This window comes from Leguminivora glycinivorella, chromosome 1 (assembly GCF_023078275.1).
Source record: "Leguminivora glycinivorella isolate SPB_JAAS2020 chromosome 1, LegGlyc_1.1, whole genome shotgun sequence".
Classification (NCBI taxonomy): Eukaryota; Metazoa; Arthropoda; class Insecta; order Lepidoptera; family Tortricidae; genus Leguminivora; species Leguminivora glycinivorella.
Window position 1 is genome coordinate 38,225,259 of NC_062971.1, and position 19,021 is coordinate 38,244,279.

General features: G+C 38.0%; 2 protein-coding genes across 2 annotated transcripts; one reads left to right on the top strand and one right to left on the bottom strand.

Moving 5' to 3' along the window:
- Nucleotides 1–823: 823 nt before the first annotated feature.
- Nucleotides 824–3,266, bottom strand: LOC125229023 (post-GPI attachment to proteins factor 2). Its single transcript, XM_048133784.1, has 3 exons — nucleotides 2,815–3,266; nucleotides 2,248–2,466; nucleotides 824–2,029 (listed from the first exon to the last, which is right to left on the bottom strand). The coding sequence occupies exons 1-3, from the start codon at nucleotides 3,224–3,226 to the stop codon at nucleotides 1,902–1,904; spliced, it is 759 nt and encodes a 252-aa protein (XP_047989741.1). The 5' UTR covers nucleotides 3,227–3,266; the 3' UTR covers nucleotides 824–1,901.
- A 7,215-nt stretch (nucleotides 3,267–10,481) lies between these two features.
- LOC125232174 (reticulocyte-binding protein homolog 2a) lies at nucleotides 10,482–13,144 on the top strand. The gene is made up of 6 exons (XM_048137806.1): nucleotides 10,482–11,095; nucleotides 11,290–11,510; nucleotides 11,651–11,796; nucleotides 11,876–12,259; nucleotides 12,406–12,560; nucleotides 12,717–13,144. The coding sequence occupies exons 1-6, from the start codon at nucleotides 10,968–10,970 to the stop codon at nucleotides 12,856–12,858; spliced, it is 1,176 nt and encodes a 391-aa protein (XP_047993763.1). The 5' UTR covers nucleotides 10,482–10,967; the 3' UTR covers nucleotides 12,859–13,144.
- Nucleotides 13,145–19,021: the final 5,877 nt, after the last annotated feature.

The window sequence follows — 19,021 nt, forward strand, 5'->3', positions numbered from 1 at the left end:
AATCAGAACACAATACCAGAACATGCCCTTACAACGGATCCGCAACATTTTTGTTACGTCTGTATATTTGTAAGTAGGTACATGTATATATTTATAGTATATTATGTGTCACTATTTTATACTAGTTTTAATTTAAGAGTTATGTATGGTGCTGAATTTTAAAATAAAAATATATTTAAATATTTAATTCCATTACCTTTATAAAATGTGCAATTACAGATGTACATACTTATATTTGTTACGCAATAAATATTCATATGCAACGTTTACAACCTTTTATTTCAAATCATCTAAAGAATGTGTGTGAATTAAGTAAAACGATAATTGTAAACAAACAAATTTTATTTCGTATTTTACATTCATTTACTAGTAATATTTTCAAGGAAGACAATTAAAATAATTGATAATGTTAAATCATTTGTACACTGATATTAAAATATTCATACTTGTAGGTTATGTTTTAGTCATATCTAAAAATAAATATTTTTTTTCAGCCTGTCAAATAAACAATATTTTAAAAACTTAGTTTGTTGTAATTTAAGTAGGTTATCAATTTTCTATTTTATTACCTATATAATAGTTGCCTATAGCAATATCTATCTACTACTTTTCAATTCTCTTTTTTATGAGGCAGTGTTTAAGCTTTTATGAATCGTTATGAGACTTGTTTATAAATAATATTTATAACATTTCTTAATTTTAATCCATTTAAAATAAAGTGAAAAAACATATCGTCACTACTTTTAAAAAAACTTGTATTTTCGTCTGTCAATGAAAAGAAAATTGTAGTAAGTATGTATGGAATGCATACAATATAGACTTACTGCGTTTTAACTTTGAGGAACAGCGTGAAATACGAGATTTTTTTAAAGTAGTGACGATATACACATATTTATGAATTTTCCTGTACAAAAAATCAATTTCAATATAAATTACAATATTTCCAATTACCTCTAACGCTCTAAAAAACATTGTAAAAAACTAGCGATTGTTTAGTTCAAAACATAATATAGATTTATTTATAATTTTAATAAAATACTGATCTTTATACAAAGCCTACAATGATTTTGTTCAGGCATTAAAAAATCCTACTTAAAGCTAGAATTCCTGTTGATGCTTCAACCACCATTTTATTGCTTATATATGTTCGTATAAAACCTAACAAATTTATATATCTGTTGTTAGTAAATAGGAATGCTCGGTAAAATGTGTTGTGTCGATGGGGAATAATTGGCAATGCAAAGCCTAACTAGGAAGGACAAATACTACAATTTTTAACTGGCACAGTTGTTAAAAGACTGTGATGGTTCAGCTATGGACTAGATGAAACTGCTTCAAATCATGTCACAAAATATAATATTAAATCTATAACTACTGATACAGCATTACGCATGACCATTGGCCCACTTTCTACAGCGATTTTTTACTATATTTCTGGACTCTAGTTGTCTAGTTCTAGTTACTGCCACTTTTTCACAATCAAAGCCACAACATTTCTAATGTTCTACTTTGAAGTGTTTGAAGTTTAACATTGTAACTTTTCAGTAGTATTTATCTATTGCAAGTAGGTAGAGACCCACTAAATACTTCAACAGTTGCACCTTTTGTCATGAAAGAAAGTTATCTAAACTTACTCAAGGGCAATTCCATACATTGTTTATTAAATGTGAATATCAAACCTTGTGTACACTGACAAGATTTTTTAAAATTGTAAGTTTGGCTATGTTTGCAGTATTCACCTATTAATTTTTACCAACATACCTGTAGCCAACGGCGAACACCAATTCTTAAACTTAAAATGTCATGAGAACTTCTTTAAATCCTGATACCCTCTGCTGGGGTGTAGGGCTGAATAATATTTCTCGATTTATTCTGCTCATGAGAACAAATATTTTCTAATCTTATTCCAAATGGATTCCTCTAGAAGATATGCACAGGAACTGCCTTCGGAGGTCGTATACCGTAGTCAGGTGGAACATTATGTTGCTGATCACTACTATGTACTCCGAAAACCCAAACAGTGAATACACTGAAAAAGACAAATTTTATGGTTACTTTTTTTTTGATAATGAATTCAAATGTAATAGAACTTCATTATGTTTCATAGTGAAAATTTCTTAACTCTTTATAATATGTACAAGTAGGACAGGGAACTATGAGCTTTCACATTCTAAGTAATTGTAGTAGGAAAGGAAAATCCTTAGCCCAATTAGTTATGTCGCCAATATATTAGCCAATAAAACTTACCGTAAGGCTCGCACAGTCTGTTATGCCGGAGGAAGAAGTATGCAGCGAAGGCAAAAGAGCCAATGTTGACTACGAAAGCCCGCCACTTGAGCTTCACGGAGCGCATCTCCGAGCTGGAGACGGAGGCTTTCCGCCGGTACTTGGTCAGCATCATGCATGTGAACAGCATGTAGAACACTGATGTCCCAATGAACATTTTGAAGCAGAATTCATGCTTTGCTGAAATTATATATTGATATTATTGATTTAAGAAGTTTAACATTAGAAAATAAAATATTTTGAAAAAGATTCAGTGCAGTACAAAATAAAAACTATTTAAATGTGGGACTCGGTCAATCTGTGTAAGAACATCCTATAATATTTATTTATTATTTAAATGTAATTAAAATTACTACAACCAATTAGTTGTAAAGGGAATTTTCCTTTGTCTAAATAAACAATTCCAAAAATATTTTTATGGAGAGTAGATAGAAAAAAAATACTGTTACTGGTATGCGTCAAACCTTCAATACGTCATAACGGTTGCCCCAGCAAATAAAGTGCATTGCATAATGCAAGGTTACTCACGGTAATGTAGGGATGAAGTCCAGTGTGTCAGTCCTAATAAAGATAAATTCTCTATAATGTTTAACAATACTGCTAATTTGATGACTATTTCTAGATTGTCGCTTATAACGTCCCTGTAGTACCCCCACCTGAGGTACACTATGAAGAAGCGCATAGGCGCGTGAGCGTAAATAGCCGATCTCCAGATCGAGCTTTGCGGCTCGTAGTTTCCTATGGACGCCGATATAGACGGAAACACGTTCGGCACATCACAGTGGGTTTTATTTGCATTTTGAAAATCCTTGTACATAGTCATCAAAACGCAAGTTATGAACGCAAAGAGCGGCAGTGAAACGGTGACGAAGCACAGCTTCGTGACAGAAACTCTGCAGATATATCGTCTTTTTGTCTCATTGTATAGAGGGATATACATTTATTTTCCTTAACTACAATAAATAGTTAATACAGTTTCTACACGGTTTTGAGCAAGTTTTGTCAATAAAAGTGACAGAAAGAAGTAGACATGAAACATGACAGTTGGAAATTGTCTTTTTCTTTTCTCTCAAGAGATACGAAAAAATGTCCGTATTAAGCTTTGATACGCCTTTTGGAAAGTAGGTTTTTTTTATATTTTCATGTTTAATCTTATAATTGCCTTAAATTATATTTCAAATTCTCATAATTTATTTATTTATTTAGTCGTATGGCAAAGAACAGAAACATTCATAGGTTAAAATTAAGTCCAATCAGCCATTTATTGGCCTCGTCGCTAAGGGTGATCAGGTCTTCTGTAGGTCCATTGGCATAGCGATAATTATAAAGCAATCTTGTAAAACCATGCATTATCAGTTTTCTTTTTCTCTTAATAAGATAAAGAAATATGTACAACGACTACAATTAGGACAGTGATAAAAAACTGTTTTTAACACAAAAATACATCTAATGTTGCCATAGGTAACTAAAATCCCACATTTATATGGACATTTTGATTACTCTGGGACAGGGACCGGCCCGCTATCCCTTATACGGGGTTTTGTATGGGTATTTCGTTAGGCTTAACTTACCCTACCCTTTTGACGCGATACCCTTTCATTTTGCTTTTAAAGCCCTAACGAAAGCGCTTACCTAAAATAGCCCAATACCCTTTCAAAACCCTTATCATCGGCTCAGCCTAACGCCATAAGGGTGAGCCTTATATTGGGTTTTATTTGCTTTCCCTTATAGATCATATCGTGCGAGTTTAAATCCTGTACCTCGCTCATAAAGCACACATTACTCCGAACGAAATAACATACGATCGTTACCTATGGCGGCACTGTGTGTGATATTTGCGCGTTTCTGTTTAATGGAAACGGCTGTAGATAAAATAAGGTTCAATTTTCAATACCAAATACTTATAGTTATGATAGGCTCCTGCTTTGCTCGGGTGTAACACAGGCAAACGCTGCTTTTTAGGGTTCCGTAGTCAACTAGGAACCCTTATAGTTTCGCCATGTCTGTCTGTCCGTCCGTCCGTCAGCGGATAATCTCAGTAACCGTTAGCACTAGAAAGCTGAAATTTGGTCCCAATATGTATATCAAATCAATCACGCCAACAAAGTTCAAAAATAAAAAATGGCAAAAATGTTTTATTAGGGTACCCCCCCCCATGTAAAGTGGGGGCTGATTTTTTTTTCATTCCAACCACAACGTTTGATATATTGTTGGATAGGTATTTAAAAATGAATAAGGGTTTACTAAGATTGTTTTTTGATAATATTGATATTTTCGGAAATAATCGCTCCTAAAGGAAAAAAAAGTGCGTCCCCCCCCTCTAACTTTTGAACCATAAGTTTAAAAAATATGAAAAAAATCACAAAACTAGAACTTTATAACGACTTTCTAGGAAAATTGTTTTGAACTTTATAGGTTCTGACCGTAGCCCGACACGCTCTTGGCCGGTTTTTTTTATCGGACTTGTCTTGATGAGTACCCGAAGTCTAGCTGATGCTGAACCCTGGCTGCACCTAGGAGAACTCGGGTTTAGTGTAACACAGGCAAACGCTGTTTTCGTCATCGGACTTGTCTTGATGAGTACTCAAGTGAGCAGTACCCGAAGTGCAGTTGATGCTGAACCCTGGCTGCACCTAGGGGAACTCGGGTTTAGTGTTACACAGGCAAACGCTGTTTTCGTCATCGGACTTGTCTTGATGAGTACTCGAGTGAGCAGTACCCGAAGTCCAGCTGATGCTGAACCCTGGCTGCACCTAGGGGAACTCGGGTTTAGTGTAACCCAGGCAAACGCTGTTTTCGTCATCGGACTTGTCTTGATGAGTACTCGAGCGAGCAGTACCCAAAGTCCAGCTGATGCTGAACTCTGGCTGCACCTATGGGAACTCGGGTTTAGTGTAACACAGGCAAACGCTGTTTTCGTCATCGGACTTGTCTTGATGAGTACTCGAGTAAGCAGTACCCGAAGTCCAGCTGATGCTGAACCCTGGCTGCATCTATGAGAACTCGGGTTTAGTGTAACACAGGCAAACGCTGTTTTCGTCATCGGACTTGTCTTGATGAGTACTCGAGTGAGCAGTACCCAAAGTCCAGCTGATGCAGAACCCTGGCTGCACCTATGGGAACTCGGGTTTAGTGTAACACAGGCAAAAGCTGTTTTCGTCATCGGACTTGTCTTGATGAGTACTCGAGTGAGCAGTACCCGAAATCCAGCTGATGCTAAACCCTGGCTGCAGCTAGGGGAACTCGGGTTTAGTGTAACCCAGGCAAACGCTGTTTTCGTCATCGGACTTGTCTTGATGAGTACTCGAGCAAGCAGTACCCAAAGTCCAGCTGATGCTGAACTCTGGCTGCACCTAAGGGAACTCGGGTTTAGTGTAACACAGGCAAACGCTGTTTTCGTTATCGGACTTGTCTTGATGAGTACTCAAGTGAGCAGTACCCGAAGTCCAGCTGATGCTGAACCCTGGCTGCATCTAGAGGAACTCGGGTTTAGTGTAACACAGGCAAACGCTGTTTTCGTCATCGGACTTGTCTTGATGAGTACTCGAGTGAGCAGTACCCAAAGTCCAGCTGATGCTGAACTCTGGCTACACCTAGTTGAACTCGGGTTTAGTGTAACACAACACAGGCAAACGCTGTTTTCGTCATCGGACTTGTCTTGAGTACTCGAGTGAGCAGTACCCAGTACCCAAAGTCCAGCTGATGCTGAACTCTGTTTGCACCTAGGGGAACTCGGGTTTAGTGTAACACAGGCAAACGCTGTTTTCGTCATCGGACTTGTCTTAATGAGTATTTGGGTGAGCTGTACCCAAGATAGAGCTGATGCTGAAACCTAGCTGTACCTAGGGGAACTCGGGTTTGGTGTAACATAGGCAAACGCTGTTTGCGTCATCGGACATGTCTTGACGAGGACTTGGGTGCGCAGTAGCGCAAGAAAGCGCTGTAGCTGAGCCCTGGCGGTATCTAGGGCAACTCTGGTTTCGGTACATTATAATATAGAAATATTTCATGCAATCTCAAGTTAGGCATAAAAACATAATATTAATTGAACAAAAATCTTACCAGAAGTGAATATTAACATCAAGTAGTTAGAACACATTTATTAATTTGCCATACATGAAACACTTTATTTGTGTCTAAAAAAATACGTATGTATATCCATTTGAATATCAAAATTAAGTACAGTCGATTTCACTAATAGTAACACAGGGAATAAAGAGAATACTGGAGTTCCAAGCGTCCATAGACTACGGTAACTACTTACTATCAGACGCGCTGTATGCTTGATTTCCACCAGAAAAGTATTTCTGTTTCAAACGATCTTCATAGAATTCACAACAATCAACAGAAATAGTTTGACAGATTCTATGGTACTACTCAACTCAACCAAGTACCAGTCATAAAGACGAGTCTCAGATATTTCACGATGACGAAAACAGCGTTTGCCTATGTTACACCAAACCCGCGTTCCCTTAGGAATAGCCAAGGTTCAGCATCAGCTCTACCTTGGTTACTGCTCACACAAGTACTCATCAAGACAAGTCCGATGACGAAAACAGCGCTTGCCTATGTTACTCCAAACCCGCGTTCCCCTGGGAAAAGCCAGGGTTCAGCATCAGCTCTCTACTTTGGTTACTGCTCACTCAAGTACTCATCAAGACAAGTCCGATGACGAAAACAGCGCTTGCCTATGTTACTCCAAACCCGCGTTCCCCTGGGAAAAGCCAGGGTTCAGCATCAGCTCTACCTTGGTTACTGCTCACTCAAGTACTCATCAAGACAAGTCCGATGACGAAAACAGCGTTTGCCTATGTTGCACGAAACCCGAGTTCCCTTAGGAATAGCCAGGGTTCAGCATCAGCTCTACCTTGGTTACTGCTCACTCAAGTACTCATCAATACAAATCCGATGACGAAAACAGCGTTTGCCTATGTTGCACGAAACCCGAGTTCCCCTAGGAATAGCCAGGGTTCAGCATCAGCTCTACCTTGGTTACTGCTCACACAAGTACTCATCAAGACAAGTCCGATGACGAAAACAGCGCTTGCCTATGTTACTCCAAACCCGCGTTCCCCTGGGAAAAGCCAGGGTTCAGCATCAGCTCTACCTTGGTTACTGCTCACTCAAGTACTCATCAATACAAGTCCGATGACGAAAACAGCGTTTGCCTATGTTGCACGAAACCTGAGTTCCCCTAGAAATAGCCAGGGTTCAGCATCAGCTCTACCTTGGTTACTGCTCACTCAAGTACTCATCAAAACAAGTCCGATGACGAAAACAGCGCTTGCCTATGTTAAACCAAACCCGCGTTCCCCTGGGAAAAGCCAGGGTTCAGCATCAGCTCTATCTTAGGAACTGCTCACCCAATTAACTCATCAAGGCGAGTTGGATGACGAAAACGGTTTATTTTTATGTTGGCAATTAACGTTTTCAATGTGTAATGATAATGGTTAATTGTATTGATTTTCGGCCAACACTGTATGCATGTAAATATACATGTATATTTACATGCATACATACATATTTACATATTTATATATTTATATTCATACATACATACCTACATACATTCATACATACCTACATACATTCATACGTACGAACATACATACTGATCTATGGGCGACGATGATCATTTACCATCAGGCGATCCATCAGTCCCTTGTCTCCCAGTTCATTAAAAATAATTTCTAGCCGTGTTCTACTTCTATCCAACGAAAACATGTTTCGTTGCAAAATTAAAAATGGGGCGCATAGTGCGGAGTGGCAACAGCGCATTTTCCTTCCGCCTCTTACACTAGCTTAGATTCATAATCCTGTCTCTTTCACGCAAGGCTCGACTACGCTTCAACAAAAGGGAAAGCCTTATAAATAGCGCTTAAAATAAGGGTAACCCTTATTAAAGGCTTGCAAGCCGTATCGGATAGCGGTAAGCCAATGCACAGGGCTAGCTTTATTGTTTTGCTAAGTTTTTTGTAAGGGCTAGTCAAATGAATGGGCTTGCAGTTCGAAAGGGAGAGTCTCTCGATTGGGTCGTCCTTACGTTAGGGATTCCCAATGAAAGGCTTGTAGCGCGGAAGGGGTTGTCCGGTCCCTGCTCTGGGAAGTGCACTAATGCAGATGCATAAAAATAAAATAACACTAATTCCATTTGGTGCTGCGATGAGCTATTTTATAGTGGTTGCCGAATTTGAGCAGTAAACTTTGACAGTATTTCCATATCAATTTTGTAGAACTGTTTTTCAGTTATACCAAGCTTTAAGGAAGTACCTTATGTATGTGTACCTATTAATGAACTTGCATGGGAAATCAAATGACATCTAGTCGATCAAGATAATGAAATGAATAATAGGTGAAACATGCGCAGGCAAGGAAAAAGTTTAGATATCGACTAAACTTCCCTATGACAACGTAACACTTAGGCCTACTGAATATAAACCGGAGTATTATTTAGTGGAAATTGCATTTCTTGTGATAAACACGATAAATATAAAATTATTTATAATAACAAAGTTGTTTTCAGTATTCCCTACAAATATCAAAGATAAAAAAATGAAAGAAAATGGAGGAAATACTGAATAAAGATATATTTGACGATAGGGCCCTGCTGAAGCTCGCCCCCGACTACGTTCCCACCAACACGTTGCTCCGGCTTGAAGCCAGGAGAAACATGGTAAGTGCACTTGTATCTTCATCACAGCTGCAAGTTTTTTGTGGAATTTAGATTTTAACGTTGTTAACATAGGAACTAAGTAATAAATTAATAATCAATACCATTGTTTTTGCATTATTTAGGATTTTCTTTTAGTAAAGTTTGTTTACAATCTGTTCTATAACTTAATAAATACCTACACTTATTAATGCATTTCCTGGCAGGTGAAGGATACTCATAAACATGGAATATTTACAGTCAACCATGGCAAAAGGTAAGCTTTAACTTTTTAATACGATCCGCCGTCTCAACTAAAAAAGGCAGTTTTGTTGAATAAATACATTCATTTTTCTTGCCCAGAAAACTACCTTATTCAATAAATAGATTTAAAAAATCAAAAAGTCTGGATATTCTGTTATCGTATGAAAAATGACGGTATATATATGTTATTAAACTCTTTGGTGGGGTTTACGATTTGACACAGATTTTGTGACGTTGACCAAAACCACGGAAGTATGGAGATTAAATTTCTACATTCCATACACGGAAGTATAACCAGAACAAATAAGTAGGTACCTATTATTATTTTCTTTACTTAGTAAACAAAGTATTATGGCGGAGTGAAACAGTAATAAACGAAGAATATAATGTATTTGCATTAATATAATGTAAAGGAACCACATGCCTAATTCGCTAACGCCTAATGAAAGGAAAAGGAACACAATGAATTCATAGAAATAGGAAGTAAAAGCGATAGCAAAGTATTAGGTATCGACCTAATCTATTCACAGGAATGAAATTAAAATTAGTATTATTTCGTTTTAGACAGGCAGCTGATGCTGGTACGTCTAAATCATAGTTCACTTTGCACGATTTCACTTCTTAGATAGTTTGTCTAGTCTATGGTTGTCTAGTAATTGGTATAGTATCCAGGGAGACTAGAGATAATAGTATCAAACAAACAAAAATTGGTCTTCATACGTGTGCATTATCCTATGTCTGCATAGGTACATTTCCAGGTTCGAATCCCGGTATAAGGGCATTTATTTGTGTGATGAGCACAGATATTTGTTCCTGAGTCATGGATGTTTTCTATGTATATGTATGTATTTTATCTAAGTATATGTATAAGTATGTATATCGTCGCCTAGCACCCATAGTACAAGCTTCGCTTAGTTTGGGGCTAGGTTGATCTGTGTTAGGTGTCCCCCAATATTTATTTATTTATTTTATTTTATTTATTATTTTCTTCTAGGAAAACGACAAAACTGTCGAAAGACCAGATTAGAATGAACAAAGAGATAGAAAAACTCCGTAATAGCTTTCAACGTATGAATTTAAAAAATGAAATAATGATAAAGAATAATCCTGAGTCTAAAAGTATGCCAGAAGATATAAAAGGAGACAAGAAAACAAAGAACATCAATGGGTTTCATCTCCACAACAACGTAGTTGCTTCCGTTGATGACAACATCAATAGTGTAAACAATATCAAATATCATGAAAGATTTAATAATAAAAAGACCCTCTATGAAGTTACGGAATCCACTCATACTATAAAAAATGATGCTGAAATTATCGAGGAAATTAATTATCAAACTGCTATAAGTACAGGTTATGAATTTCACATACAAGAAAATGTATTGAATAACGAGGACAATTTTTTGAATTTGCAAGACCAAACTGTTGCCAAAAATGATTATAATGATATTAATGATTTAAGGATAGAGAACAGTAAAGGATTAAACTTAGACACGCAAATGAGCGAGTTGCAAAGTGTATTGATAATGATGGCTATTAATTCAAACACTATTGAAAATGACGAAAAACCTATCAATCAGACTAACAAAGAAAGTGTTATGGAATCGAAAGATTTGGTGCTAGTGTCAAAATCTATTAACAAGGAGGTAAAGCCGGATTTCTCAATATTACTCCAATCAAAATATTTTTAACAAGCCGTTTGGAGCTGATAGTGAAGAAATATATCGGGAAATGGCGAAACTGCGTAAAAAAACGAAAAGAATACGTGATGCAGCAAAGACAAGAGGCGATAAAAAGATTTTTCGAAAAACTGGAGACAAAGAAGTCGGAGAAAAATCAAAATGAAGAAACGAAATCGAAGATGCTGGCGAGGGACTACAGCACTTACCAGCATAGGTACTTGATTACATGTTATAAGGCAGTATTTCTTAATTAAGTACTCATTAGTTGACCACGTTTTATTTGTCCTGTTCATTTAATATGAAAACAAAGGCATTCCTAAATCTCCATAAAAATCTCAATAAAGTTGTTCTTTTTTCGAAGTTTGTCTATATGCCTCTTATGTCCTTTATAATTTATGTACATTGCAGATACAAGATGCAAAAGCACATAATAGCGCTCCAAAAAGCGAAACTTGAAGAACAAAACAGGCTGATTGACGAGTTGAAATACAACAAGATCGTTGAAGCGTCGAAACAGTCGGTGGACGAGATGAAAGAGGAGGTGCGCAGAACCTACTATGAGTTAGATCGGCATCTGAAGCCGAAAATCAAACTGTTGTCCAACGAACTCAAGATCCCGGAGATAGAAGGTAAACTAGGTACTTTTACGATGAAAAATCATATTACATATTATTATACAAGTGAAGAAGCAAACATTTATTTCTTGATTGCCAATACATATATTCCCACGATCATGGAAATCTGATTATACTATAATTTTCTTTTACAGAGCCATCTCTCGTGCTTCATTGTTTGAAGGTGCCTCAGTTTTTGCAGAGAATGGAGAAAAGAGCCCGTGAAAGGGAAGAGAAACATGCGTTGATTCGGGAAAGAAGAAAGCAAATGGAGGAAGAACGCATCCGAATGAAACAACAGGTAAATATCTTATAAAGTTACATGCAGACTCAAAGAAGTTTATCAAAATAAGATTTTAAACTTTTAACCATTTTGCAAGGCGGAGTTAGCAAAACTGGAAATGGACAAAGAGGAAAAAATGAAAAGAATAAAAGAGCTCAGAGAAAAAAGGAAGAAAGAAAGGATGGAAGCTATAAGGAAGAAGCAATACGCAGACAGAATGCGATCCTTAACAGTAATGGCGGACTTGCATTACGAGAGAGTTCTAATGGCCAAGTACTGTATACGACCCCTGAAGATGTTGATAGTGTTGAAACGAGACAACATAGAGAAAGCCAAAGCACATTACAAATTCCAGCTGAAGAAAAACACGTTTTTGCACTGGATGTTCTACACTGAAGACATGTGGATTGAGAGGAATTATAAAGCAGAGAATTTCCACAGGAAAAAGATTTTGAGGAAGACGTTTGACGCACTTAAAAAGGTAAATAAGTAGCTGGTCGGTCACAATGACAATAGTCTCTGAGTAATCATTATTTTATTTTTGTGTTAAATTTAAAATCCTTTGTTTTTTAACCGACTTCAAAAAAAGGAGGAGGTTCTCAATTCGACTGAATGTTTTTTTTTTAGAATCATCATGAATACGTTTTAAGAAGACAAGTGGCTGAAGACTACTATGATCTGTATGTGACTAATTTAGTATTTAGAAAGCTACATGAAAACGTAGCCATTTTGAAGAAAGAACATGAAGTTAAAATGCAAAAGGCCATGCTGTACTACAACAGGTAAGTACCTAAATAATCATTATTGTACCTATTATAACGCTTTATGCTTGTTTAGCAATGTAAATTTGCTATTCAATACTAAAGCTATGAAATGTCCAACTTGTTATTGTACGTATTAGATTTTATATCAGTATATTAAATAAAGTATGTTTTCAGAAATCTTCAATTCAAAATAATAACCTGCTGGAGAACACTGCCCGCTCTGAACGCGTTGAAGAGAGAGCAGGAAGCGAGAAAAGCGAAATGGAGAGAGAAGGTGTTGCAAGTCGTCCCGGACTACATGCCTCCGGACGAATGAAATATCAGACAGAGTACTTCGGTATTAAAGATGTCCTACAATAATTCTGTTACTACCCACCAAACGGCGATGTACAGTGAGCTGCAGAATCGCATGGAGAAATTATGAAAGAAGTGAATGATAAATTCGCCATGTAATTTTGTAGCTCACTGTACACGTAGGTACCTACAGCCCATATTCGGCTTTGCTGCTACAATTTTTAGATGATAACGAGAGTTAAATGTATTTTAGTTTCTTTTAAAAATATTTCATAAATAATTATAAATAAGCAATAACTAGATTAATTAAGTTTTAGCTTAGTTAATACGTACTATCCCCGACAATACCCTGTTCTAACACTAGAAGTAAAATTCCCGCCAAAAGTTTAATTAAACTTATGTTTACCTAAAGTTAAGAAGTACCTAAATAGGAAGCATTCACTATGGAATGTTATTATAAGTTTAATCTAGCTTAGATTAAGTATTATTATCATATAAGCAATTCTTAATTTTACGAGAAATTAAATAAAGGTAAGTAGAAATATGACAGATTTTTATTTCATGGTCACCCTTTAATAACAATATTAGTCATAAAATTATCGTTTTGTTTTTTCTTAATTACAAAATAAAGTTTCCTGCCTTTAGAAATTAAGTGGGGTAAAGTTACATAAACTTGCTTTGCTCGCAAGAAACAATATGAGGATTCCCTAAAGGGGATATCCAGTCTTGCCACTCGGTTTTCCTGCTATAGATACACTATCAACTGTGTGTATACTTAATGTTTTGTATGTAAAGTATGTAAAAAGGCCCAAAAAGAAAACACTCACACTTGACTAAACAATAATGTATTAAATCAATAGAGGTATAACTGGTAGAAAAGCTTGACTATGGTTTGTTTCCTTCTAGACGTCATGTTTCTCGGAAAAATCTTAACACCGCGATCTAGCTTTTTTGACACTCGGTACAGCGACATCTAGATGGAAATTTGACAACTAAAAGTAACAGAATGCAAATGTACTACGAAATACATACAGAGGTTAGACATTCCGCCCACCAAGGACAATAATAACACAGTGTCCTTATTTCCGCCCACCATGAGGCAACTGACTATAACAAATTCAATAAATTACACAGTGGAAGAAAATTGTAACATGTGACATTAACATTGTCAACAAAATAACTCAAAATTGTTACACTGCTTAGCTTTACAGAACAAATATTTGACATATAAGTCCCCAAATAAAATCTCAACCTATATTTGTTAAGAAACAAATTATAAACATTACTGAAAAACTTAAGTTTCTATTGGCAGAAAACACAGTTTGCCAACAGATCGTTTTATAATATTCCCTTTACAACGCAAACTAACTACTCGAGTGATTCCATCCGGACCTGGGTGCTTATCAGTGACTACACCATATAACCATCTTGCCGGAGGCAAATTATCCTCCTTTACTAACACTACACTACCTACCACTGGCTCGGGTGTTTGATGAGCCCATTTATAACGGTGGTAAAACTGAGTCAGATATTCACGCGACCATCGGCGCCAGAAATCTTGAACCATTTTCTGTGTTAGTTGCCATCTTCTTAAGTTGCTAACATTGGTACTTTCATAGTTAGAGTCTGGCACAAGTACTAGAGGTTCTCCAACCAGAAAATGCCCAGGAGTGAGAGGTATAGGATCATCACTGTTGCTACTATTAATTCTTGACATAGGCCTAGAATTAAGGCATGCTTCGATTTGAGCCAGGACTGTGGACATTTCTTCAAACGTCAAAGTGGAGTTTCCAATCACTCGTCTGAGGTGATGTTTTGTGGATTTAACTCCCGCCTCCCAGAGGCCTCCGAAGTTTGGAGAGTGTGGAGGAATCCAATGCCAATTAGTGGAGTTTGAGGCAAGCTGATCGGCAATTTCTACAGCTACGCTTGATTTTTCTTCGGCGTACAACTGCTTCAACTCACGAGCAGCTCCCACGAAGTTTGTTCCATTGTCGCTCCACAAATCGGCGCAGTGACCACGTCGTGCGGTAAAGCGTTTGAAGGCTGCAATAAAGCCTTGAGCTGTCAAGTCACTGACTGCTTCAAGATGTATTGCTCTTGTAGCCATACAAATGAAAAGGCAAATGTAGCCTTTGTAAGAGCGGTGGCCTCTTCCCTTTGAGGTGCGCATGTTTATTGGACCAGCATAGTCCACACCACTTTGAAAGAAAGGGCGATTGACAGTTCCTCGAACTGACGGCAACTGTCCCATCAGTGGATGTCTCATTGCAGCGGCGTAGCGAGCACATGTCACACATTTGCGAACGAATAACTTAACCGAATTGGTTGCTCCAATCACAAAATATTTGGATCTCAAATAATTGAGCATCAGTTGTGGATTGCCATGCAGAGTTTTTTCGTGCGCATTGTCCAATATTAACGTTGTGAAGTGTGACTTATGTGGAATTATTACTGGATGCTTCATTTGTTCAGTGATTCCAGCTTGCTGTAATCTTCCACCAACTCTCAAGACACCATCTTCGTCTACAATTGGGTTCAATGAGGTAAGTTGACTCTTCTTATTAATCATTTTGTTTTCTTTCAGGTTCTTCAGCTCTTCTTTGAAGTGATTCGCTTGAACTATCTTTATACAAGTCTTCAAAGTTTCTTGGATTTCGCTGCTTGTTAACCACAAACTCACTTTTTCTTTTTTAGCATATTTAAAGATTCTTTTGCAGAAAGCCAGAACGCGTAGCAGTTTCCACAGCTTCGAAAACTTTGAAATGAGAGTCTCTTCAGCATCTGCTGTGACATTATTACTATCGTGAGTATTCACGAAACATTCTTTAGTGTTCCTTTCTTCTAAGTTTGTATCTTTTATGTTTGGTTTCTTGTAACTAATCTCTTTATTTTTCAGCCATGATGGACCTTCTAACCACAGTTCTTCTTTGCTCAGCTGCTGTGTGCCTCTAGACGCGCAGTCTGCAGGATTATCCTTCGACGAGACATGGGACCATTGGTGTGGCTCTACTGACGTTATTATTTCAGATACCCGGTTTGCGACGAAAGTTTTCCATCGATTTGGACGACTGTTCAGCCAAGAAATGACTACTGTAGAGTCAGTCCAAGCGTGTATGTTTGCCTTGTTAATACTCATAACGTCGGCTACTTCCATCAGTAATTTCGTAAGTAGTACAGCCCCACACAATTCCAAACGTGGAATTGAAATTTGTTTAATTGGTGCCACTTTCGTCTTGGATGTGATCAGTGACACGTGTACATTTCCCTCTTCGTCTATTGTCCTCAAGTACACAACAGCAGCAAAAGCTTCATTGGAAGCGTCGCAGAATCCTTGCAGTTCTGCAGTCACATGAGAACTAGCATGGTTCCATCTGGGTAGCTTGAATTCGGTAAGTTGGTTTAGACTTTCTCTGTAGCTTAGCCAATTCTTCAGTAATTGTGGTGGTACTTCATCATCCCATTCGATTCCCGAAAGCCACAATTTCTGGATGAATATCTTGGCTACGATGATCACTGGAGCCAACCAACCAAGCGGATCAAACAACCTTGATATGTCAGATATGACACTTCTTTTAGTTACAGGAACTTTGAGTGGAGGTAGCTGAACCGAATATTCAAATTCGTCATTTCGGCGATTCCAAACAAGTCCTAGGATTTTCATGACAGCGTCTATTTTCAGCTGTAAGCTACCTTCCTCTTTGACATCGCTTTCTTTCATATGCCGCATTAATTCTTCACTGTTACTGCTCCATTTCTGTAACTCGAATCCACCTTTTTGCAAGAGTTCATTCATCTCTTGGTAAACCACTTTACCTTCTTCCACGGATTCACAGCCTGTTAACAAGTCATCCACATAAAAATGGTTGAGGACCCTATCAGCAGCATTTGGATATTGTGCTCCTTCATCGTGGGCTACTTGGTGAAGCGCACGCACTGCAAGATGAGGTGCTGAGGCCGTACCAAAGGTGACTCGGAGCAGTCTCAAGTGCTTAATCTTCTCCCCCGAATTTTCACGCCATAGAATGCGCTGAAAATCAACATCGTCTTCATGCACTTTCACTTGCCTGTACATTTTAACAATGTCTGCTACTAGGCATATAGGATGGCAACGCCAACGAAGGATGGTATGACGCAGAACAGGTTGAAGAGTTGGACCTACTAACAGGTCTTGATTTAATGAAACGCCATTGGAGCCAGGACAAGAAGCATCAAAGACCACACGCAGCTTTGACGTCGATCTGTCATCTCGGATGACAGCATGATGTGGCAAATAAACTGCATCTGGGTTGTTCTCCTGTTCTGGAGGAACTTCTTCCATGTGTTCTAACTCAAGGTACTCATTGATGACATCTGAGTAGCGTTTCTTCATCTCAGCATCTTTTGCAAACCTCTTCTCCAATTGGTTGAGACGCCTAGTTGCAATAGGCACAAAGTTTCCACGTTTGCAACTGGGGTCTTGATCACGAAATGGTAGTTTCACAATGTATCTACCGGTGCTATCACGTTCAGTGGTAGCATTGAAAAATTCTTCACATTTCTTCTCGTCTTCATTGTAATGACGCTTGGGATCTGTCGTATTATGGTCAGCCTCGAGTTCCCAAAATTTCTTGAGCAGCTCGTTTTCATCTAAATGAATGTGGTTAACGCTAACACTTGTACGAATTTCCGACTCACCTAGGTGAGTTGGCCCTGAAACAATCCAGCCTAAAGACGTTCGCTGAGCGATGAGTGCTCCCTGTGGAGCTTTGATCATTTCGTTTAACAGTATTTGACCGTACACCTCTCCTCCTAAAAGCAAGTCGATTTTCCCGGGAATGTTGAATGTGTAATCTGCTAAATCTAATTTAGACAGATCTGACCACGAATCAATGTCTATAAATTTCCTCGGACGATTCGATGTTACCTTGCCCAAAACATGAGCATGCACGTTCACTTCAAAGTCAGGTTCTAGGAGTGATGAAATTTTTACCTTTACCACCGACTTAGAGTTCACAGGTGAACTCTCTTCACCGCCTAGTCCCGTGACTGTGCTCTTATGGTAAACCTTGTTAAGTCCCAGCAGTTGTGCTGCAGACTCCGTTATGAAAGAGGCTTCCGAGCATTGGTCGATTAAACATCTGAGGGTTATACCTGAACCAGTTTTCGACTGAGCTTGAACCAAAGCCGTTGGCAAGAAAACTTGACCGCGACTGGTCGAAAAACAAGTTGTTACATTATTGGGCTCATCACACAATGATGATGGAGCTGTTGTTGCATGGGCAACAATATCGCCTTCAACCGATTGATTGGGTTTGACTTGAGAATCGGTTGCTTGAGTGTTCGTTTTTGGGTGCAATAAAGAATGATGTTTGCGCTTGCAAATTCGGCATCTAGTAGATTGGCGACAGGAATATACGTTGTGACCTGAACCTAAGCAATTAAAACAGAAATTACCGGACTGGATGAAATCACGTTGAGCATCAACATCGATTTTAGAAAAACCTTTACAATTACACAGTTTGTGATTCTCAGAACAATAGCCACAAGAAACTTCGGTTACATGATGCACTTTTAAGTTAGTAGTACATGGTGCATTGGGTTTCTTTGGGATAAAGCTGGTCTTCGATGATTTCCCATCCAAACATTCTAATGCCCTAAATCGGGTTTCTAAAAATTCTCGAAGTTGGTTAAGTGTGGGCAAATCATCAGAAGACTCGCTAACCTTAAGTTCCCACTGTTTCCTAGACTCGTTGTCTAATTTCAGACAAATGATATGAATCACAATTATGTCCCATGTAGTTGTGTCGATGCCTAAATTGCTTAATCCATTTAGACACTCATTCGTAGTATCCAGTAATTCTTTGAGTGCATTCGCGGACTCTGTCATAATATTCTTCTGACTCATGAAGCGTTTGAGAATGCAGTTGGAAAGATACTTCTTATTATTGTAGCGCTTTTCTAATTTCTCCCAACATGCGCTGTAATTATCTTGCGTGATCTGTACGTGACGCAGAAGCTGTTCAGCTTCACCAACCAAATAACCTTTCAGGTAGTGCAATTTTTGAACGTCGTCTAAATCTCTGTTCTTATGTATGAGCGACGTGAATAAATCTCTGAAGCTAGTCCACTCAGAATAATTGCCAGAAAACGTAGGAATTGAAATCTTTGGTAACTTGACCATCACTGACTTGCCTTGCCCAACA